The sequence below is a fragment of the Anomaloglossus baeobatrachus genome, chromosome 4, assembly GCF_048569485.1.
Source record: "Anomaloglossus baeobatrachus isolate aAnoBae1 chromosome 4, aAnoBae1.hap1, whole genome shotgun sequence".
Lineage (NCBI taxonomy): Eukaryota > Metazoa > Chordata > Amphibia > Anura > Aromobatidae > Anomaloglossus > Anomaloglossus baeobatrachus.
Window position 1 is genome coordinate 666643770 of NC_134356.1, and position 24713 is coordinate 666668482.

Sequence of the window (24713 nt, forward strand, 5' to 3'; positions counted from 1 at the left end):
TATATAGAATAGAATATATGTATTTCGCACCGTCCATCTTCCCGTCAACTCGAACCATTTCCCTGTCCTTGCTGTGGAAAAACATTCCCACAGCATGATGCTGACACCACCATGTGTCAGTTTGGGGATGGTGTTCTTGGGGTGATGAGCTGTGTTGGTTTGGCACCAGACATAGCATTTACCTTGGGGTCCAAAAAGTTCTATTATTGTCTCATTTCACCACAGCAGCTTCCTCCATACATTTGGGGAGTCTTCTATATGTCTTTTGGCAAAATATAAATGAGTCTTCCAATTTTTGTTTCTACATAAAAGCTTTCTTTTCGGCCTACTCTTCCATGAAAAACGGCTCTATGGAGTGCACAGCTTACGTGGTTGTATGGACAGATACTCCAGTCTCTGCTTGAGATCTCTGCAGCTCCTTCAGGGTCACCTTTGATCTCTGTGCTGCTTCTCTGATTAATGCCCTCTTTGCTAGGGCAGAGAGATTTGGTGGGTATCCCTCTCTTGGCAGGTTTGTTGTGGTGCCCTATACTTTCCACTTGATGATAGTCTATTTCATGATGGGCCAGAGGGTCATCAGATATTGAGATGTTTTTTTTAGAACCTAACTCTGACTTGTACTTCTCAACAACTTTGTCTCTGATGAGTTTGGAGATCTCCTTGGTCTTCATGGTGCTGTTTGGAGAGCTCCTTGGTCTTCAAGTTGCTGTTTGGAGATCTCCTTGGTCTTTATGGTGCTATTTGGAGATCTCTTTGGTCTTCATGACATTGACTAGTTAGTGGTGCCTCTTGCTAAAAGGTGTTACAGACTCTGCGGCCTTTCAGAAAAGATGTGAATATACTGACAAACCCTTGGACACTTACATTGTACACAGGTAAACTTACTTTCACTAAGCATGTGATTTATGAAGGTAATTGCTCGTACCAGAAATTGTTAGCGGCTTCATAGCAAAAGGGGTGAATACATATGCACATGGCATTTTTTATTTTTTATATCCCATAAATTTAATTTTTGCTTACACTTTTCTCACTTCACTTAATCTTGTGCCAACTCCCCACATACAATCTTCAGTTCTCACAAGACCTCATTCTTTAGTTTACTTTTGCTTTTTTCATCAGTGGCGTAACTAGAGTCCAATTGGCCCTGATGCAAAAATTTGAACCTACCACTCCCCATGCATGTTGGTCAGATGTTTGGTCCCTTGTAGCATTTTAAATCCTATAAAGATATAGGTGTATCCCTCCCCTTTCCTTTCATATAAAGTAATATCCTCATTTTGTGCCAATTCCAGGTATTTATGTCCCTAATCCTGGGCCCCATCCTGGTAATTATGTGTCCCAAATCTCAAGCACCATCCTGCTAAATATGCCATCCATCCTAAGCCCCTTCTTGGTAAATATGACCCAAATCCTTTTATATATGTTCCCATCCTGGGCCCCTTGCAAATAATTACATCCCCCCATCCTGGTATATATGTCTTCTATCCTTGGGCACATCCTGGTAAGTATGCCCTCCATCCTGGTAAATATGTCCCCATCCTGGTAAATATGTCCCCATCCTGGTAAATATGTCACCTATCCTAGGCTGTATCCTGTTAAATATGTCCCCCATCCTAGGCCCCTTCTTGGTAAATATGACCCCCATTCTTTTATACATGTCCCCATCCTGGGACCCTTGCAGATAATTACAGCCCATCATCCTGGTATATATGTCTCCTGCCCTTGGCCACATCATGGTAAGTATTTCCCCCATCCTGGTATATCTCTCCTCCATCCTTGTGCCCTTCCTAGTAAATATGACCCCATTTCTGGTATATATGTCCTTATCCTGGGCCCTGTATTAAAAAATGTGTCCCCCATCCTGGGAAATATGTCCCCATCCTAGGCCACTTCTTGGTACATATGACCGCCATGCTTGGATATATATGTCCCCACCCTGGGCCCCTTCCAGATAAATATTTCTCCGAGGAGCGTCATCAGTATTTTTCATCCACTTTGAAACAATTTTTTAGTTTTTCCATCAGTGTTTCATCAGTGTTTTTCATGTATGAAAAATAAAGAAATAGAAAAACTTCACCTACTCATTGCAGTGTTAATCCTCGACAGCAGACGTGACTTTCACTGACTCCTAAACTTGAATGGTCAAATTTGATCCATGATCAAAAATTGACTTCTCCCTGTAATTTGTTTCTCGGTCACATAGACATATGAGATATGAACAGACCATAGACTTTAATGAGTTACATGTTCTATCCGTGAACCTATATGTAGAACGCGTTGGTGAAAAATAGACGTCTGAGTGAAGCCTTAATTGTAGGCCATAGACAATCCTGTGTGTGACAATAACGAGTTGTGGAAAATCTAGAAAGTGTTTACCAGGTAGGTGAAGTGCTGGATCTGGTTCTGTAAGGCTGGTTTGTTATTGCGAATATTTAAATTTACAGGAAGATTATCTCCAGGTTTGACGTCTGTGGTGGTGATACCGATGTGCAGGTAATTTCCAGCTGACTGATGAGCGGTGGCTGTCATTGACTCTGTTGCTTGCCGGCCAGGCGGTAACACTGGACTTGATGTTTTCACCTGTAATCAGTGAAATTGGAAAAATACAGGGTATATTGAGTCACCTGGGCAAAAAAGAATATTTTTTCAAGTCAAAATTTAAAGATAATTTTGTTACACCCATTTTCCACTGATCACTAGACACCAAACATCGCACCATTACGACTATAGTCCTAGGATTGAAGCACTAAGCAAATGGATCTCAGAAACTGAGAATATTCTTGTAAAACATCATCAAATAACATACAAGGTGGCAACTATCCCATGGTCAAGTATAATGAACCTACAGGGGGAGCTGGAGCACCAGGATACTGGTAGGTAGGGATTCACCAGCAGGTGGAGCTGGAGCACCAGGAGAGTGCTGACAGCAATCCTCCACTACAGGGCACATGCCCCCCAGTGGAATTAGTGGATGATCATACAGGCTGGGGTCAGAACCAGGATGTCTATGAGGTACAAAGGGTAAAACGGGGACAGAGTCCAGGGAAAGTCAAGTCAGGAACCATGAGGGAACGTCAAAGACCTGGGGGAGCGCGGAAACCAGAGTAAACAGACAAGCTGAAGTCAGGAGCCAGTAGAGCAGGTAATAGCAGTGAGTACGGGAGGATGAAACAACAGAGGAGGGAAGATGGGAGTCAGAGAGGAACAGAGGCGGTCAGGATGGACGTCAGGGAGAATGTACACAGGCACGGCAAGAGGTGGGGGAGCGGACACGGACATGACGGGAGGCAGGATCAGAACTGACAAAGGACCAGAGGCACACTGCAGAGCAGAATTATAACTGGCACCGAATGAACAGAAGTGCCCAGAAGATAAAGGCGCTGTGATCCCAGGAACGAGGCAGGGAAGGGGGTCCCTCCCCCCAGCCATGCTCCAGGAAACACAGACAGCCTGGGTCATGACATCAGGTTTGCATAATTTAGAGAAAATCAAATTTCTGATTTTATTATTATTATTTTACAGAAATAATTTACAGTATACAATCTCCATTACTTTTCCTACATCAGTCCCAAACGTTGACCATCTCCATGAGCAAAATAAATAGCAAAAAAAACAGAAAATAGATTTTTTTTTTCATTTTTTCTATGCTTGTATGTATTAACGAGAATTTGTCAGCAGGTTTTGTTATGTAATCTGAGGATAGCATGCTGTAGGGGTTAAAAAACAAAACTCAACTATGCCTCTCTTATTAGGCTGTGTGCTGTTGTTTATTTCAATTAAGGGCTTTACTTCTTTGTGATTATCATTGCTCACACTACATTGTCGTGTGCACGGCAGTCTAGCACGCCCTCTCCTCTGATTGAAACCTCACTGTCAATGTACAATCTCTATTGAGAGCCTGATGTGGGTGGGACAGTTCTCTCAGCTCTGCTAAGTCTAAAAGCTCTGATTGAGACATAGTGCTTGCACCTATTAATCTAAGTGATACATCATTGGATTCAGGATCTCTTCGACTACATCATGCTAATCTCAGATGTGGTAGCAAAAACCTGCTGACCGATTCCCTTTAAAGGGAACCAGCTGCTGATTTGGGAAATGTGAATCATACCCAAGTTGCACAATCGCCAGTTATTTCAGAGAAAATAATTTTAAAGCTCCTCTCCATGGCACTTCAAGCGATTGACAGGTCTCTCCCTGGGTGTACTTAGGCAGGGACCTATCAATCAACTGAATCAGTGTTGGGAAGAGCTAGAACTTATAAGTATCTAATTTCTGAAACATCAGAACATTTCAGAGAAAACATAGCTCAATTGTTGAGCAATGGCTATAATTTGTGCTTCCCCTAGTTTTGACAACATGAATAAGATGACAGGTTCCCTTTCAAGCAAGGATTCGAAAATTTACATTTTTAAAATGCAGAGATTTATTTTAGCAGCAAAAAATAACTTTATATATTTTGACCTTAAAGTTGGGTGTTATCTTGGAAAGCCATAATTGAACAATTAGGTTAAGGCAATGAATAGGCAAAAAGAAATGGAGATCTTGTAGCTGTTGGGTCTTAAGGCCCCGTCACACTAAGCAACATCGCTAGCAACATCGCTGGTAACGAACAACTTTTGTGACGTTGCTAGCGATGTTGCTGTGTGTGACATCCAGCAACAACCTGGCCCCTGCTGTGAGGTCGTTGGTTGTTGCTGAATGTCCTGGGCCATTTTTTAGTTGTTGCTGTCCTGCTGTGAAGCACAGATCGCTGTGTGTGACAGCAAGACAGCAACAACTAATGTGCAGTGAGCAGGGAGCCAGCTTCTGCTGAGGCTGGTAACCAATGTAAACATCGGGTAACCAAGAAGCCCTGTCCTTGGTTACCCGATATTTACCTTTGATACCAGCCTCCTCCGCTCTCACTGTCAGTGCCGGCTCCTGCTCTGTGCACATGTAGCTGCAGCACACATCAGGTAATTAACCCGATGTGTGCTGTAACTAGGAGAGCAAGGAGCCAGCGCTAAGCATTGTGCGCTGCTCCCTGCTCTGTGCACATTTAGCTGCAGCACACATCGGGTTAATTAACCTGATGTGTGCTGTAACTAGGAGACTGGGGGCTGGTCACTGGTTGCTGGTGAGCTCACCAGCAACTCGTGTAGCCACGCTCCAGCGATCCCTGCCAGGTCAGGTTGCTGGTGAGATCGCTGGAGCGTCGCAGTGTGACAGCTCACCAGCAACCTCCTAGCAACTTACCAGCGATCCCTATCGTTGTTGGGATCGCTGGTAAGTTGCTTAGTGTGACTGGACCTTTACCGGTGCACAGTAGTCACACAGTATGCATCTTATTGGACCTTTAGCACCTGCATTTTATTTTTTTTTAACAAGTTAGTCCTCAAAATCTTTGGGGTGTCTTCTAATGATAGGCAAGTGTGCTTGCCACTGCTTGATACTCGCAATGCTTGGTTGAGTATTGCATGTACTCTGATGTGTTGTTCGTGAAACATCAAACACAAAGAACAGGCTCGCTTCACTGACTGATGGGAGCCGGCAACCCAATGAGAGCCACTTGCAGTCTCTGAATGTCTCTCACTTGGGGTAAAAACAATGTTTTCGGATACATTGTGTCCAACCTCCTTCCTTCCCTGCCCTCACTCCCCCAGAAATACTCTATTTATGGTGGAGAGCCAAACTGGTCAAGCATTGACTTACATTATACTCGTTACTTGAGTCAAGCTCATCCAAGCTTCTGACCTGCTCGACTCTAGTACAGAGGACTAGAACATCGTAGTGTTCAGCCATCTTTACGAGCACCGAGCATTGTCCTGGTCATCATCACTATATCTAAAAGTCAATTGGATCTAGTCTGAGGGTACCTTCACACTTTAGCGATGCAGCAGCGATCCGACCAGCGATCTGACCTGGTCAGGATCGCTGCTGCATCGCTACATGGTCGCTGGTGAGCTGTCAAACAGGCAGATCTCACCAGCGACCAGTGACCAGCCCCCAACCAGCAGCGACGTGCAAGCGACGCTGCGCTTGCACGGAGCCGGCATCTGGAAGCTGCGGACACTGGTAACTAAGGTAAACATCGGGTATGGTTACCCGATGTTTACATTAGTTACCAGCACACACCGCTTAGCTTAGCGCTGGCTCCTTGCTCTCCTAGCTACAGTACACATCGGGTTAATTAACCCGATGTGTAATGCAGCTACATGTGCAGAGAACAGGGAGCCGCGCACACTGCTTAGCGCTGGCTCCTTGCTCTCCTAGCTACAGTACACATCGGGTTAATTAACCCGATGTGTACAGCAGCTACATGTGCAGAGAGCCGGAGCCGGCAGCACAGGCAGCGTGAGAGCTGCGGAGGCTGGTAACTAAGGTAAATATCGGGTAACCACCTTGGTTACCCGATGTTTATCTTGGTTACAGCTTACCGCAGCTGCCAGACGCCGGCTCCTGCTCTCTGCTCGCTTCATTTGTCGCTCTCTCGCTGTCACACACAGCGATCTGTGTGTCACAGCGGGAGAGCGCCTTTGAAGAAAACGAACCAGGGCTGTGTGTAACGAGCAGCGATCTCGCAGCAGGGGCCAGATCACTGCTCAGTGTCACACACAGCGAGATCGCTAATGAGGTCACTGCTGCGTCACAAAAAGCGTGACTCAGCAGCGATCTCAGCAGCGAGCTCGCTGTGTGTGAAGCACCCCTGACACTTCTCAATGGTTTTAGCAGAGTAGTAAAGTCTATGAATTAACATAGGTAATTTTATGTGATCAACAGTCATTTTGGTATCTAAAGTTCAATTTCCCTAAAATGTCACCAGAAAAAGAAACCAAGAGAATCCCTTTGATTTGCCTGTAAAGTCCATCACGTTCTTAGTCCTCTATAGTGCGTTTCTCTCTTTTTAGTTGCTCTGGACACAGAATAAGACAATAATTTGCTAATACTCACTGTAATTTTAAGTGAATTGATATTTGAAGCCGTGTTCAACGTCAGCTTGGCTGTTCCCTCTGGTCCTGTTATACCCTCCACTTTTACTGGCTCCGTCACGACTGGGACGCGAATTGCTGGAGAACCATCAGGGTTTGTGACAAACACCTTGGAAAAAAAAAGAAGATATGCATGAGACAAATGTCTAGAATTAAAAGCCTGGAAATTGTTCTTTAGAGCCTTATTAAAATTGAAGTGAGTTGATACACACGGCACTTCTGGGGTGGTGCTCAAAACCATCTCAAGTAGATGTAGAAACTTGGCACTCAAGATAAATGTGAATAGAACTTGTAGGACCAGTACAAGCACAGACGTTTCGGTCAAAGACCCTCATCAGTGTGCGTGCAGAGGGTCCTCAGAAGGTATAACAACTTGGCAACTGGCATAGTCAGGTATGACACGGTGTCCACTGCTGTGGCAATGCGACATAGACAGCGGTGGATGGGGGTCTTTAACCAAAATGTCTGTGCTTGTGCTGGTCCTGCCAAGTTTCTACATCTTAATAAAATTGAAGGCACACGAAAATATAAAAAATAATAAAACAGGTCTGCAATGTCTCCTGCACAGAACCTTAGGAATCATAGTTAACTGTTCTTTTCGTAGAGAAATAATAACTTCCCAGAGATAAGTAATGGGGTAGAACGCTAAATGAGACCCCGTCCTATGACCATTGAGTAATCCATTCTTCAATTTCAAATTTTCCTAATCACATCTCATTATTTCTACACAAAAGTAGGATTTCCCTGATTAAATCGGTTAATACGAGCAGAAGAGGTCTCAAAGTGTGCAACGTCCAATCATTTAAAGACCCAACTTTTAGTATTGACTAGACAACCTATAGAAGAGCCGTAGTTTGAAATTTTCTTTTTAGAACTTTAGCGGACTTTCTTCTTGAGATGCCAATTCCAGAGTCGGGACTCACACCGACTTCATATTCTGCGGTTGTGCCAAAAATGTTCACAATGATGGTGATGAGGGCATTTTTGTATTATCACACACACCAAAATTATGGACTTAGATAAATATTATATGTCTACAAGGATTACATACCATCAGGTCGAAAGGCATTCCAGGCTTAAAATATTTGGAGGTTTTGGTAAATAGAATCTTATATGGTGATTTCACAATATGAATGTCTTCCAGTTCACTTTCCACAATTTCACTGCCTAGAAAGAAAGTAAGGAGTTCAGGAGGTGAAGAACTACGTTGAGGGATCAAAATGAAACACTTAAAGAGAATGTCCACTACTTTTACATTTTACATCGATGGCCTGTCCTTGGGATAGGTCATCAATGTGTGATCGGCCAATGTCCAACACCTGGCACCCCTGCCGATTATTTTTTTCGGTGCTGGCAGCAATACTCAGTTCAGGAGTTGCCCTGTCTTTTGATACAGGCCGTGGTTGGGTACTGTCCATCTGTCTCCTATTGATTTGAATAGAAAGCGGATTTGCAGTACCCAGCCACGGCTGGTATCAGTTAGCGGGGCACCTCCAAAACTGAGCATTTTCAGCTGTCTGCTGTCATTGTCACCAAGAGAAAAGGAACGACGTGTCAACGATGGACAACAAGGTGAGTATTTTCCATCGTTAATGGTCGTTCCTTGCTGTCACACGCAACAACGTCGCTAACGATGCCCGATGTGCATCACGGAATCCGTGACCCCGGCGATATATCGTTAGATAGATACGTCGTTGCGTGCAACGGGACCTTTAGAGTTGGTAGTTCCTTCTAATGATACTCTTAGGATAAGGGAAGTGGGAGAAGAAAGGAGGAGCTCTAGCTCTAGCTGGTGGCAGAGCTCCTTCCTCCTCCATACAACTATATAAGCACCAACTGTCATCTCCTATCACAGTAAGTTGATATTCACTGAATAAAGATTTTACCTGTGAGCTAAAAATTCTGAGATTGAATGATCAGTCAGTCTCCATCCTTACCTTTCCGTGAAATTGGTTAAATTGGTTTTTAACAACTTTTTTAAAGGGACCCTTATTGGTGCAAAAGTTAAAAATATACTATATTAGTCTCCTGAACAGATGCTACTCAACCTTTCTGCTACAGGCATTCTCCTCCAAGCCAATTGTTTCCCCTTTTGTGACGGAGGAAACACTTTCACTGTACTGACATGCTAATGAAGGCGCAGCATCACAGGATGATCTTACCTCTCTGCCGCCTTCGCCGACTGACACTGGATTTCGGCTCAGTGCGCATGATCCCGGGGTTTGGGTCATGCGCACTACTTCAGATTGAAGCCAGGACTAGAGATGAGCGAACCGGTCGCGGTTCGGCTCGAGGTTGGTTCGCCGAACGGACCTCCCGTTCGAGTTCGGTTCGTCGAACGTTCGACGAACCGAACTCGAACTGCATAGGAAACAATGGCAGGCAATCACAAACACAGAAAAACACCTAGAAAACACCCTCAAAGGTGTCCAAAAGGTCACAAACAACTCACAACACATGGGAAAGTGACAAGGACATATACTCATGCGAAAACAAAAGAGCTGGACAAGGAAAAAGAGGAGGACACACAGATATATGAGTATATGCAAGGAAACATCGATTCCATTAATGTGCAACTTGAGCCCTGCTCATTCTTGGCTTCCAATCTTGATAAATTGCCTGAGCTCGCCACGTACGTCTTGGGGATCTTGTCGTGTCCTGCAGCCAGCGTTCTCTCGGAACCTGTCTTCAGTGCTGCTGTGGGTCTGCTGGCAGATAAGCACACGTGTCTGTCCACTGACAATGTGGACATGGCTCTCAGAGGACTTTTCTTCCCCTGGGTCAGCCAGGGGACGGGAAAGGCACGCGTATTTTTGAGAGTGCTTCATGCAAAGCATCTTTTTCTTTTTCAAAAGGGAGCTCAACCGATGCCAGTCAAGTGTAGTGTGTGTGGCCCAGTGAGTGGCAACCAGGGAGACTGTGGTTGGAGTCCCCTCGCTGTGTCTCTAAAAGAACCAAGATGAACAAGTCATGGCTCTCAGAGGACTTTTCTTCCCCTGGGTCACCAGGGGACGGGAAAGGCACGCGTATTTTTGAGAGTGCTTCATGCAAAGCATCTTTTTCTTTTTCAAAAGGGAGCTCAACCGATGCCAGTCAAGTGGGGTGTGTGTGGCCCAGTGAGTGGCAACCAGGGAGACTGTGGTTGGAGTCCCCTCGCTGTGTCTCTAAAAGAACCAAGATGAACAAGTCATGGCTCTCAGAGGACTTTTCTTCCCCTGGGTCAGCCAGGGGACGGGAAAGGCACGCGTATTTTTGAGAGTGCTTCATGCAAAGCATCTTTTTCTTTTTCAAAAGGGAGCTCAACCGATGCCAGTCAAGTGGGGTGTGTGTGGCCCAGTGAGTGGCAACGAGGGAGACTGTGGTTGGAGTCCCCTCGCTGTGTCTCTAAAAGAACCAAGATGAACAAGTCATGGCTCTCAGAGGACTTTTCTTCCCCTGGGTCAGCCAGGGGACGGGAAAGGCACGCGTATTTTTGAGAGTGCTTCATGCAAAGCATCTTTTTCTTTTTCAAAAGGGAGCTCAACCGATGCCAGTCAAGTGGGGTGTGTGTGGCCCAGTGAGTGGAAACGAGGGAGACTGTGGTTGGAGTCCCCTCGCTGTGTCTCTAAAAGAACCAAGATGAACAAGTCATGGCTCTCAGAGGACTTTTCTTCCCCTGGGTCAGCCAGGGGACGGGAAAGGCACGCGTATTTTTGAGAGTGCTTCATGCAAAGCATCTTTTTCTTTTTCAAAAGGGGGCTCAACCGATGCCAGTCAAGTGGGGTGTGTGTGGCCCAGTTAGTGGAAACGAGGGAGACTGTGGTTGGAGTCCCCTCGCTGTGTCTCTAAAAGAACCAAGATGAACAAGTCATGGCTCTCAGAGGACTTTTCTTCCCCTGGGTCAGCCAGGGGACGGGAAAGGCACGCGTATTTTTGAGAGTGCTTCATGCAAAGCATCTTTTTCTTTTTCAAAAGGGGGCTCAACCGATGCCAGTCAAGTGGGGTGTGTGTGGCCCAGTTAGTGGAAATGAGGGAGACTGTGGTTGGAGTCCCCTCGCTGTGTCTCTAAAAGAACCAAGATGAACAAGTCATGTCTCTCAGAGGACTTTTCTTCCCCTGGGTCAGCCAGGGGACGGGAAAGGCACGCGTATTTTTGAGAGTGCTTCATGCAAAGCATCTTTTTCTTTTTCAAAAGGGAGCTCAACCGATGCCAGTCAAGTGGGGTGTGTGTGGCCCAGTGAGTGGCAACCAGGGAGACTGTGGTTGGAGTCCCCTCGCTGTGTCTCTAAAAGAACCAAGATGAACAAGTCATGGCTCTCAGAGGACTTTTCTTCCCCTGGGTCAGCCAGGGGACGGGAAAGGCACGCGTATTTTTGAGAGTGCTTCATGCAAAGCATCTTTTTCTTTTTCAAAAGGGAGCTCAACCGATGCCAGTCAAGTGGGGTGTGTGTGGCCCAGTGAGTGGCAACGAGGGAGACTGTGGTTGGAGTCCCCTCGCTGTGTCTCTAAAAGAACCAAGATGAACAAGTCATGGCTCTCAGAGGACTTTTCTTCCCCTGGGTCAGCCAGGGGACGGGAAAGGCACGTGTATTTTTGAGAGTGCTTCATGCAAAGCATCTTTTTCTTTTTCAAAAGGGAGCTCAACCGATGCCAGTCAAGTGGGGTGTGTGTGGCCCAGTGAGTGGAAACGAGGGAGACTGTGGTTGGAGTCCCCTCGCTGTGTTATACATGCTTTTAGAAGGGCATGACATGGCTTGGAGGTTGACTTTCATAAAATGCAAACTGTTGGCTACCAAAATGCTGCCTTTCCAACAACTGTGGTTATAGGCAATGAGGAACATACTGATGAAGATGAGACGCAGATACCCGATTGGGATGACAACTTAAATATTCGGTCAGGGCAAGAAGAGGCTCGGTCTGAGGGGGAGGGGAGTGCAAACACAACAATTGATGATGAAGTTCTAGATCCCACCTACTGTCAACCCCCAGTCAGGCACTCGAGGAGGTCAACAGAGGCGGTGGAGGAGGATGCAACCGACGACGAAATTACCTTGCGCCTTCCTGGACAGAGTCGGAGCACTGGTAGCACGTCTACAACTGCATCCTCAGCCACCACTCTGCCTATGAGCATTATTCGGGGTGCATCAACAGGTCGCATGGCCTCTAAGCCTTGCCTAGCCTGTTCCTTTTTTGACATAGAAAAAGATCGCCCAAATCATGTGATATGTAAAATTTGTCATGATTCTCTTAGTAGAGGTCAAAACCTCAGCAGTTTGACAACTTCTTCCATGAATCGTCACATGAATAAATATCATAGGTCCCGGTGGGAAGCTCACTGTGCTGCAATGCGGCCTAGCGGAGCGAACCATCCACCGCCCGCCCCTTCCAGTGCATCCGCGCGCTCTTCATCTTCTAGGACTGTGGGGACAGCTGTCACACCTGTTTTTCCACGCAAAACTTCCACCACTGTAACCGCAACAGGCAGTTTGCTTGGTAGGTCGTCAGTTGGTTTGGAAGGGGAAACAAGTGAGTGTGTACAGCTCTCTCAGACATCGATAGCACCTACGTTGGATGAAGGCAACATCATGTCTCCGCCTGCACTTTCCTCACAAACCTGCATTTTTCCAGGGACACCCTACTCAACACCGTCTACACACAGCAGCCAGATCTCTGTCCCTCAGATGTGGTCAAATAAAAGGCCACTTCCTCCGACCCATGACAAAGCTAAGAGGTTGACTCTATCCCTCTGTAAGCTGTTGGCTACCGAAATGCTGCCTTTCCGCCTAGTGGACACACAGGATTTTAGAGACCTTATGTCTGTCGCTGTGCCCCAGTACCAGATGCCTAGTCGCCACTACTTCTCTAAGAAAGGTGTGCCCGCGCTACACCAGCATGTCGCACACAACATCACCGCTTCCTTGAGAAACTCTGTGTGTGAACGGGTGCATTTCACCACCGATACTTGGACCAGTAAGCATGGACAGGGACGTTACATGTCGCTGACTGGGCACTGGGTAACTATGTTGATAGATGGTGAAGGGTCTGCTGCACAAGTCTTGCCGTCCCCACGACTTGTGTGTCAATCCTCTGTCTGTCCAAGTTCCGCCACTGCTTCTGCATCCTCCACCTCATCTGGGTCCTCCACCTCCGCCCCAAGCCTGCCTGGTCAGGCCACCAGCGTTCTCACTGCGCAGAAGGAATCACGCACCCCTCATTACTATGCTGGCAGCAGAGCGCAACGGCATCAGGCGGTCTTTAGCTTGACATGTCTTGGGAATAAGAGTCACACAGCTGAGGAGTTGTGGTCAGCTCTGCGGTCCGAGTTTAATAAATGGTTGTCTCCACTCAACCTGCAGCCTGGTAAGGCCGTGTGCGACAATGCTGCAAACCTGGGTGCGGCCCTTCGCCTGGGCAAGGTGACACACGTGCCTTGTATGGCTCACGTGTTGAACCTTGTTGTCCAGCAATTTTTAACACACTATCCCGGCCTAGATGGCCTTCTGACCAGGGCACGTAAACTGTCTGCAGTGCTCACTTCCGCCGTTCAACCGCCGCAGCTGAGCGACTTGCATCGCTCCAGAAGTCTTTCGGCCTGCCGGTTCATCGCCTGAAATGCGATGTGGCGACACGCTGGAATTCAACTCTCCACATGTTACAGCGACTGTGGCAGCACCGGCGAGCCCTGGTGCAATACGTCATGATGTATAGCCTGGGCCAACGAGATGCAGAAGTGGGGCAGATCACCCTGATGGAGTGATCTCAGATCAAGGACCTATGCACCGTTCTGCACAGTTTCGACATGGCGACGAATATGTTTAGCGCTGACAATGCCATTATCAGCATGACGATTACAGTCATTTACATGCTGGAGCACACGCTAAACACTATTCGGAGTCAGGGGGTGGGACAACAGGAAGGGGAGGAACTACAGGAGGATTCATATGCGCAAGACACAACAACATCACCAAGGTCCAGACGTTCATCATCACCAACGCGGCAGGCATGGGACCATGGGGGACAGGGATCAACAAGGGCGCATGGTAGCAGGCGAGATGTTGAGGAAGGTGCAGGAGGACATGAAGATATGGAGGACGAACTGTCCATGGACATGGAAGACTCAGCGGATGAGGGAGACCTTGGTCAAAATTCAGTTGAAAGAGGTTGGGGGGAGATGTCAGAGGAAGAAAGAACGGTTAGCACCTCTATGCCACAAACACAGCGTGGACTTGGTCCGCATGGCTGCGCAAGACACATGAGTGCCTTCTTGTTGCACTACCTCCAACATGACCCTCGGATTGTCAAAATTAGAAGTGATGATGACTACTGGCTTGCCACACTATTAGATCCCCGGGACAAGTCCAAATTTTGTGACATAATTCCACCCATAGAAAGGGACGCACGTATGCTGGAGTATCAGCATAAGCTGTTACTCGATCTTAGCTCGGCTTTTACACCAAACAACCGTGCAGGTGAAGGGAGTGATTCTCCCAGTTGTAACTTGACAAACATGGGACGGCATCGTCATCTTCAACAGTCTACCCGTACCAGTAGGACCGTATCTGGTGCTGGTAACAGCAATTTTATGGAATATTTTCATAATTTTTTTAGACCCTCCTTTGCAAGGCCACCAGAGACAACAAGTCTGACACATAGTCAACGGATGGAGAGGATGATACAGGAGTATCTCCAAATGAACATCGATGCAATGACTTTGCAAATGGAGCCTTGCTCCTTTTGGGCTTCAAATCTTGAAAAATTGACAGAGCTCTCCAGTTACGCCTTGGAGATTTTGTCGTGTGCAGCTGCCAGTGTTGTCTCTGAACGTGTCTTCTTCAGTGCTGCTGGGTGTGTGCTGACAGATAAGCGCACGCGTCTGTCCAGTGACAATGTGGACACACTGACGTTCATCAAAATGAACAAGTCATGGATCCAGAAGGAATTTACTACCCCTGTGTCATCCTGGGGAGAGTAAATGCTTGTGGATTTGGAATGTGCTTGATGCAAATCAAAACATCCTGTTTGCAACTAGGGCACAAGTGCTGCCACTGATGGGGTGTCTGTGTGCCCAATGTTGGGAAAAAAGGTAGACTCCGCTTGGAGTAACCCTTGCTTGATGTGTTTTTTAAAAATGATACAAGATGAACAGATCTGAAGGCAAGATGAAGGCAACATCATGTCTCCGCCTGCACTTTTCTCACAAACCTGCATTTTTCCAGGGACACCCTACTCAACACCGTCTACAGACAGCAGCCAGATCTCTTTCCCTCAGATGTGGTCAAATAAAAGGCCACTTACTGCGACCCATGACAAAGCTAAGTGGTTGACTCTATCCCTCTGTAAGCTGTTGGCTACCGAAATGCTGCCTTTACGCGTAGTGGACACACAGGATTTTACAGACCTTATGTCTGTCGCTGTGCCCCAGTACCACATGCCCAATCACCACTGCTTCTCCAAGAAAAGCATGCCCGCGCTACACCAGCATGTCGCACACAACATCACCACTTCCTTGAGAAAATCTGTGTGCGACAGGGTGCATTTCAACACAGATACTTGGACCAGTAAGCATAGACAGGGTCATTACATGTCACTGACTGGGCACTGGCAAACTATGGTGAGAGATGGAGAAGGGTCTGCTGTACAAGTCTTGCCGTCCCCACGAGTTGTTTCAATCCTTGTTCTGTATGTAGAAGTTAATACACTGCTTCTGCCTCTTCAACCTCGTGTGGGTCCTCTACCTTGGCGCAAACCCTGTGTGGTCAGGCCACCCTTCCTTGCAACTGCGCACAAGGACTACCACACACCTCCTTACTATGCTGGCAGCAGAGCTCAATGCCATCAGGCGGTCAAAGCTTTACTTTGAAATGTATGGGAAATGTGAGTCACACCGCTATTACAGAGAATAGTAGTCAGGCAGGGTCAAAACATTAATTGAGGAACAGGAACAGAATGGGACGGCCAGGAAAGAATCAGAAAACAAGCAGAGTTGAAATGCGTATCGGCCAACAAGGTACATAAACAGCAAGCAGGAAAAGTAGTCAGGTAACAAGCACACAAAATCATAAAACTGAACTGGGGGTAAAATTAACCAGAGGTTCATAGCTATGTCTGGCAGTGGTCTGCAGACAGGATGGGCATAAAAAAGGGTGTGGTGTCTTCCCATTGGTTGTAGCTGAATGATGGTATTTCATCTGTGAGATACCCACCAGCTACATTCAGCCAGAGATTCTGCATCTGTCAAGGTAATGCAGCCCAGTGGGTGAGCATAACCTGCGTCCACCTGCGCCGCTGGCATCGACTACTCTCACATCATCAGCACTATTCATGAAAGGAACACGTTGTCACCTGGCAACCGGAGTACAAATTGACGGAGCGGACTCCGTTGGTGACTTAACAGCCGTGTGCGGCAATGATGCAAACCTGGCTGCGGGCCATCGTCAGGGCAATGTGACACACGTGCCTTTTAGGGCTCACGTGTTGAACCGAATTCGCCAGCAATTTTTAAAACACCATCACGGCTTACATGGCCTTGTGCAGTGGGCACGCTCGCTATGTGCTCACTTCCATCGTGCGCACACAGCAGCTCAACAACTTTCATCACTCCGGAAGTCTTAGGGTCTGGCAGTTAAACGCCGTAAATGCGATGTTTCGACACGCAGGAATTGGAATCTGCACATGTTGCAGCGTGTGTGGCAGCACCGCAGAGCCCTGCTGAAATACGGTAAGACATATAGCCTGGGATAACTTGATCCAGAGGTGGTGCAGATCACGCTGCTGGAGTGGTGTCAGATCAAGGACCTATGCACCCTGCTACACAGTTTTGAAATGTCGACGAAGATGTTTAGCACTGGCAATGTCATTCTCAGCGTGACAATTCTGGTCATCTACATGATGGAGCACACTGTAATTATTATTCTGAGTCAGGTGTTGGGACAAGAGGAAGGGGAGGAAGTACAGGAGGAGTCATATGCGGAAGGGATAACAAGATCTACGAGGTCCAGATGGTCAGCGGCACCTATGCGGCATTCATGGTGAGGGAGAGGGATTAACAAGGGCGCATAGTATCAGCAAAAAGTGTTGATGAAAGTGCAGGAGCCCATGAAGAAATGGAGGACGAACTGGCGATGGGCATGGAAGACTCAGCAGATGAGTGAGAGCTTGCTCACATTTCGGTTGTGCGAGGTTGTGGGTAGAGGGCAGAGGAAGGATGCACGATTCTCACCTCTCTGCCACCAACACACCAAGGACTTGGTCCTCCTGGATGCACAAGACACATGAGCGCCTTCTTGCTGCACTACCTACATGACCCTCGGATTGTATGAATTTGAACTAATCCTGAATACTGGGTTGCCACACTGTTAGATCCCCGGTACAAGACAAAATTTGGCGAACTAATTCCTGCCATAGAAATAGACGCACGTATACAGGAGTATCTGCAGAATGTGGTACGCAATCTTAGATCTACTTGTCCACTAAACACCAGTGCTGCACAGAGTGAATCTCAACGCTTTGTCATGGATAGGAGGAAATGGTCTTTTACTTGTCCACATCGGAGGGACCGAGGGATGGCTGCTGTGCTGAGATGGCGTTGAGTACGGTGTCCCTGCACAGTTGCACTTTTGGTCATATCCCAAAATGAGTTGAAAAAGGACAGATGCTGTTGGAAAGGGGAACAGGTGTGTTGGAAAGGGGAAAAAAGTTTTGGTCCGTGGATTTGGTGGTTAAGCAACTGTAACATTTGCTGAAGAAACAACATCTGTTACAGTGGGACTGGCAGATTTGGATAAAGTGGTATATAATCTGTGACCGCTATATAACGAAAATTAATAAGAAAAGAAAGAGAAAGGTATATATCCCCATCAGCAGTCAGTGTCCACCGTGCTCCCAGTTGGAAAAGGAGAGGTTGGCAACTTGAAGGTTTGGTGGAGGATACAGAGCTGTGTGGCTATGAAACTAATAGTAGCCTGAACCGAGTTAGACGCCATTCGGATCTGGAGACTGTGAGCCCTGTTAGCGTCACAGGGTCCACATGCCCACCCAGCCCAGGAACTCCCTGTTAACAACACAGGGGCCATTGAGTACGCTGACCGTGTGCGTAGGGGCCACACCTGTGGACAGCAGGCGCATCAGCAGCAGCAGGCCTGTTAATGCCACTGGGCTGCACAAGCAGGACTGGTAGGACAGGAGCTGGTCTTAACCGTTCTGCGTTACCAACTGTGGTGGTGGCCTGCATCCACCACCCGATCCCTGCCTACCTCTGGCCTAAAGCCGCAATGGGTTCAACACATGGAGGTGTGCTCTTTCGGAGCATAATAGAAGACTGCGCACCTCCTTGTTGGCTCCAGCCCCTTTTATAACCTGGGTCCGCCCCAAACCAGGGTGAACCACAATGCACCTCCTGGAGACAAAAGTAGAGTGACACGTCATGAGTGGCATAACTAGCGTCCTATTTGGAAACGCAACTTCAATGATGACCTCATGGCTGCCATGACCCAAACACCTCACCAGTCATCGTCTGAGCATCAATAATGCGGTGACAAGTCATAGGTGTGGGCCTCTGCAAGCCATTTGGGAGGACACCTGATGCCCTGTGGTCTATATGGGACCCCCACATCAGGGCCAGGGCCAAAGAGTTCATTACCGGACCTAGTCTCTGATGCAGGAAGTGCCTGAGCATGCTCAGTAGCATGAAATACAGTCTCTGAAAAAAGACTATCAGCTTTAGCATGGTGTCTATGCCCAAAACAGGACTTAGACCCGGCACGGAATGCAAGCACCTGTGCAAAGAGGCTTTTCACACTTAGTGTGGGAGCATGCGCTGTATCCCGAAATGAAAACTTAGCGTCAGGAATGGCACAGTCAGGCTGAGCATACTCACTAGGCGAAACACTGTAATTATGCTGCAGCTGGGGTACATCGGCACACGCATGCGCACTAGCTGCCTCTCCACACTTAGACGTGGAGGGGAAATTTGTCTTGGAGATGCTGTCTATGAACAGAAGGAAAAGCTAAAGGAAGCCTGACTTTCTATCCCTCCGAATTATGAAATGCAGCAATGAATTCCATGAGTTTGCTATAACATTAGCGTAGCAAAATGTGCATGAGGGTGTGATGTAGAGGTGCTAGAAATAGCTTGTCACCAGTGGGGCACTAATGGAATACAACAGCCAGTTCTATGATGCCACAAAATGGCAGTATTTTGTGCTATCATTATAGCTTATTAAAAACAGAGCACGAGGTTGTCATGCAGAGGTGCTGCACATAGATTTGCAGTAGTGTGACTAGACAAAAGTACAATAGCCACGTTTAGGATACAACTAGGTACACTGAGTGTTTGCTAGTATAATGGCTGAGTTTAAAAAAGTTAGAGTGTGCAATGCAGGCAGACGTGCTGCAAATAACGTTCCAATACTGTGAATTGACAAAAGTACAATAGCCACGTTTAGGATGCCACTAGGTACACTGACTGTTTGCTAGTATAATGGCTGAGTTTAAAAAACTTGGAGTGTGCAATGCAGGCAGATGTGCTCTGCAAATGTCTTGGCACTAGTGGGACTATAGCAAAGTCCAATAGCCACGTATAGGATGCCACTAGGTACACTGAGTGTTTGCTAGTATAATGGCTTAGTTATAATGAGTTGGAGTGTGCAACGCAGGCAGATGCGCTCTGCAAATGTCTTGGCACTAGTGGGACTATAGCAAAGTCCAATAGCCACGTATAGGATGCCACTAGGTACACTGAGTGTTTGCTAGTATAATGGCTTCGTTATAATTTGTTGGAGTGTGCAACGCAGGCAGATGCGCTCTGCAAATGTCTTGGCACTAGTGGGACTATAGCAAAGTCCAATAGCCACGTATAGGATGCCACTAGGTACACTGAGTGTTTGCTAGTATAATGGCTTCGTTATAATTAGTTGGAGTGTGCAACGCAGGCAGATGCGCTCTGCAAATGTCTTGGCACTAGTGGGACTATAGCAAAGTCCAATAGCCACGTATAGGATGCCACTAGGTACACTGAGTGTTTGCTAGTATAATGGCTTCGTTATAATTTGTTGGAGTGTGCAACGCAGGCAGATGCGCTCTGCAAATGTCTTGGCACTAGTGGGACTATAGCAAAGTCCAATAGCCACGTATAGGATGCCACTAGGTACACTGAGTGTTTGCTAGTATAATGGCTGAGTTTAAAAAACTTGGAGTGTGCAACGCAGGCAGATGTGCTCTGCAAATGTCTTTGCACTAGTGGGACTATAGCAAAGTCCAATAGCCACAGATAGGATGCCACTAGGTACACTGAGTGTTTGCTAGTATAATGGCTTAGTTAGAATGAGTTGGAGTGTGCAGAGGACAAGAGGGTACAGTGGCAGGATTGTGGTGCTCTGGGTAGAGGAATGGAAGCCTGCCTTTCTATTCCCTCCTAATGGTGAAATGCAGGGAGGAAATCCCTGACCTGGGCTACACAGACGCTGTTGCTGTTTGCAGGACCTGTCACCTATGGCTCTCTGACCCTGCCGGTACGAGCCCTTAAAAGGACTGCTAGAATGTGCTCTCCCTAAGCTGTCTAACGCTGTGTATGCAGCGCATACAGCTGTATCGGCGATAGGACAAAGGACGGAACTGCGACAGTGATGTCTGACACCAAAGACGCAGAAGGCAGATAATGGCGATCGTGAAGAAAATGTCCGGTTTTATAATGCAGGGACATGTGACATGCAGATCCTATCACACATGCCGTTGCTTCTCTGCCTCAAAGTCCACTTAGGTGTGTGTGTGTCTGTGATTGGCTGACATGCTGGCCAGCCCCACAAGACGCGCGCGCTTAGGGAAGGAAGACAAGAAAAAAAAAAAAAAAAATGGCGTTCGCCATTATAGAAACAGCAGTGATCTGAAGGCGCTGTTCACGCACACTATACACTGAAATGTGATAATAGTTTGATTCACAGAGTGACTTACACTATTACAGCAGAAACCAAGCTAAGATTTAGCTGTTTTTTGGCTGCTAGAACCGTTCTCGAACGTTTCTAGAACTATCGAGCTTTTGCAAAAAGCTCGAGTTCTAGTTCGATCTAGAACATGCCCCAAAATCACTCGAGCCTAGAACTGGAGAACCACGAACCACGAACCGCGCTCAACTCTAGCCAGGACATGTACACTCGGCTTGATAGTGCTCATGACCCAAACTCCGGGGTCATGCACACTGAGCCGAAATCCAGTTTCGGACACGATGGTAGCGAAGAGGTGAGTGAGATCATCCTGTGACGCTGCATATTCATTACCATGTTAGCACACCCACAGGGACGTACGAATATGCTAATGGGGCCGACTAGCCAGGGAAGCAACACCCAGGGGACTAGTCCCCTCGCTCATTAGCATATGGTAAAAGATGTTTAGAAATACTTTTTCTAAAGATCTCTTTATCTATGCTAGTGTATACAGGTTGTCCCTCCAGTGAGGAAGGAGACAAACTCTAGCGCCACCCTTTGGAAGTAGCAATCCTAAAAGTCAAAAGTAGCTTTTTAAACAAGCCTTTTCACGGGGTACTTTACACGCTCCGATATCGCTAGCGAGCGTACCCGCCCCCGTCGTTTGTGCGTCACGGGCAAATCGTTGCCCGTGGTGGACAAACTTGCTGCTACCCGTCACACATACTTACCTTCCTAACGACGTCGCTGTGGCCGGCGAACCACCTCTTTTCTAAGGGGGCAGTTCATGCAGCGTCACAGCGATGTCACACGGCAGGCGTCCAATTGAAGCGGAGGGGCGGAGAGCAGCCGCAGGAAAGTGACACCCACCTCATTGCTGGAGGACGCAGGTACGGTGTAGTTCCTCGTTCCTGCGGTGTCACACGTAGCGATGTGTGCTGCCTCAGGAATGACGAACAACCTGCGTCCAGAACATAGATATTTGGGAAATGGATGACGTGTTGTCAGCGGTCGCTCGTATGTGTTACACGCGACAACGTCGCTAACGAGGCCGGATGTGCGTCACAAATTCCGTGACCCCAATGACATCTTGTTAGCGATGTCCTTACGTGTAAAGTGCCCTTAAGACTTAGGATTTATGCCAGATCAGAATCCCAATTTGCAGACACGGTGTTTCGGGGTGATTGCCCCTCGACAGTGCAAAGTGTGGGTATCTGATCTTGTTTATGAGAAGCTATATGGGAATTATTCAAATTGTCCCTCCAGGGAGGAAGGACAAAAACTCTAGCATCACCCACAGGGACAGTTAGGCAGGGATTAGCAATATGCACCCAGAACTGCTCATGGTACTGGGCGAATATTACACCTCACAGGTTCCCTTTACAATATGCATGTACAATTATAGATATAATTCTAATATCTACATTCATAACTTCAGTATTTTAATGTTCCAATGTAACATACTCACCAGAATCAGTGATAAGAGTGACCGACATGTATAAGGTGTACTGCAACATATCATCATCATTTTCAAAGTTCTTCACAAGATCTGCTCTGGCCAGTTCCGCAGTTCCTTCACCGTCTTTAATCTAATGGACGTTAAAGGGTCAGATAAAAAGATTAACAACAAATGGCTTCAAACAGACTAAGAAATTCCCTATAGGAATCTTAAAATATTTTCAAAGTAAAAACTTCAAAAAATTCTTCAATCATAAAAATGAAGGAAACACAATTTTGTTTCCTTTGAGGAATAATTTCTTACGTTAATCCGTCTCAGAGTATTGGGCAGACTGGACCTTACGTCATCTTTCTTGACCCCAAATATTATAAAGGCGGTACCATCGACCAACTTCCCATAGAGGAACCTGGTATTTAGGAGAAAAACAAAGATGTCAAAATCCATGGAGATTATTTTTGAATCCAGATATTCTGATATTCATAAATACCGTGATTAAGTCGGCCATAGACATGAGATGGCTTTGCACCATCAACTCCAGCATTTACACTCATATTTGGCTAAGGTGAAGATATGGACATCAGGCACCTCTCCTGCTTATCTTTGGTACAAATTAAGGATCTGATGTGTAAAAATTAGGGATGATCGAATACCTCAAATATTCGGCTTCGCGAATATCCGACAAATAGGTCGCCACTATGCGAATATTCGATGCGCAATGTAAGTTTATGGGAAGCCCGAATAGTTCCAAATAGTTGTTATTTGGGTTTCCCATAGACTTACATTGCGCACTGAATATTCACGAATAGTCAAATAGCGGCGACCTATTCGGCAAATATTCGCGAAGGCGAATATTTGAGGTATTCAATCATCCCTAGTAAAAATCCAAATTTTGGTGGTAGACATTGAAGGACCATTTGCCTTGCTTCATAACTATATTCCAATTTATAGGCTGAAAGAATATTCTATTCTTTGGACTATCTAGAGCATTTGCTTTGAAGAACCATTATTTAAAATATATTTTAGAAGATGAAAAATTTAATTCTTGAACTCATTATTTTGTTACTGACATACAAACTTAGAAAATCTCGTGGTAGGTGATAGAGTTTTCCGGCATTGAAAAATATTCTGTTTTCAGGCACAGATCTTTTGAAGGCAACAAACAGAGACATCTCATCTCCTATAACCCCAGTGGATCCAACGCTTGATACATGAAGGTGACTAGCACAGCATATCTGATAACATGGTGTTCTAGCCACTTGACCACTGCAGTCAATCACCGATATACTGAGAGAGTAAGTGAGCGATGTGCTCCTCTAGGAACACCTGTACGGCTCTACTGTGAACACCTGTACTCCAATAACCTAGGCACTGGACACCACTGTACAAGATATGATAATCTTCTTCATAAACTAAGATAGACCATGTAATATTATAGCTCTTGGGCATTATGGGGGAAGACCGCAAGGTAGCAGAAAATGTAATGAACTCACTTGACTTGCTGGTAACTTGTGCTGAACATGTTTTTTTCCACTCCTTACAAATTCAATCTCAAAGTGTTCCAATCAGCAAGCAACGATGACTTTCAGGAAATTTGACTCATAGTTGATCCTTCCAAAATCAATCTGTTCCTCTCTCTAGCCATCATTACTGAAGCTAAATAGCAACCAGCCTCAGTGCCCCTGTGCTTCTCCAATGCTACAGACACTAAGTCAACTGTATATAAACTGTTAGTCATCAGGAACACGCCGACCCATGGCAAACAGGAAGTAGAGAAGCAGAAGAGCAGCGTGCTCCAGAAGATTGAGCATAAGATTGCATAGGACATATACCTACAATGATTTATAGCTAAAAAAGAAATATTCCTCCCCATCACCCAACACTCATGGGGAGAGAGTAGTATTGCTCTGCCAAACTCTAGCAGCTGCTTCTCTCTGTTCAGAAAAATTCATCCATTTTTCTCCTTCGTTTGCCAAACGAACATCACTTAAACAGGCATTAGATGATTTTTTACCTAAACTATTTCTGATTTGGGCAACTTTTATTCTTAGATTTTTTTTTGAGAAATTGTATTATATTAGAAGACTAGCTGCAGAACTCGGCGTCGCCTGGGATAGTAACTAAATGTCTCTCTGTCTATCTCCCTCTCTGTCTGTCTATCTCTATCCGTCTCCCTGTCTTTCTCTGTCTCTCTATCTGTCTCTCTATCCGTCTCTCTATCAGTCTCTCTCTCTATTTGTCGCTCTGTCTATCTCTCCCTCTGTCTCTTTGTCTGTCTTTCTCTCTGTCTCTTTCCCTGTCTGCCTCTCTGTCTCTGTCTGTCTTTGTCTCTGCCTGTCTCTCTGTCTGCCTCTCTGTCTCTCTCTCTCTGTCTCTCTCTCTGTCTTTCTCTCT

At 46.5% G+C, this 24713-nt stretch overlaps 1 protein-coding gene across 1 annotated transcript in view; it reads right to left on the reverse strand.

Annotated features, from left to right (window-relative positions):
• Positions 1-24713, reverse strand: part of LOC142304351 (A.superbus venom factor 1-like) — a 137439-nt gene that overhangs the window by 84534 nt on the left and 28192 nt on the right. The window contains exons 8-12 of the mRNA XM_075346656.1: positions 22626-22728; positions 22332-22452; positions 8020-8135; positions 6931-7077; positions 2377-2580 (exon numbers count right to left, since the gene is read on the reverse strand). Coding sequence (XP_075202771.1) covers positions 2377-2580; positions 6931-7077; positions 8020-8135; positions 22332-22452; positions 22626-22728 — 691 coding nt within the window. The remainder of the gene's footprint in view (positions 1-2376; positions 2581-6930; positions 7078-8019; positions 8136-22331; positions 22453-22625; positions 22729-24713) is intronic.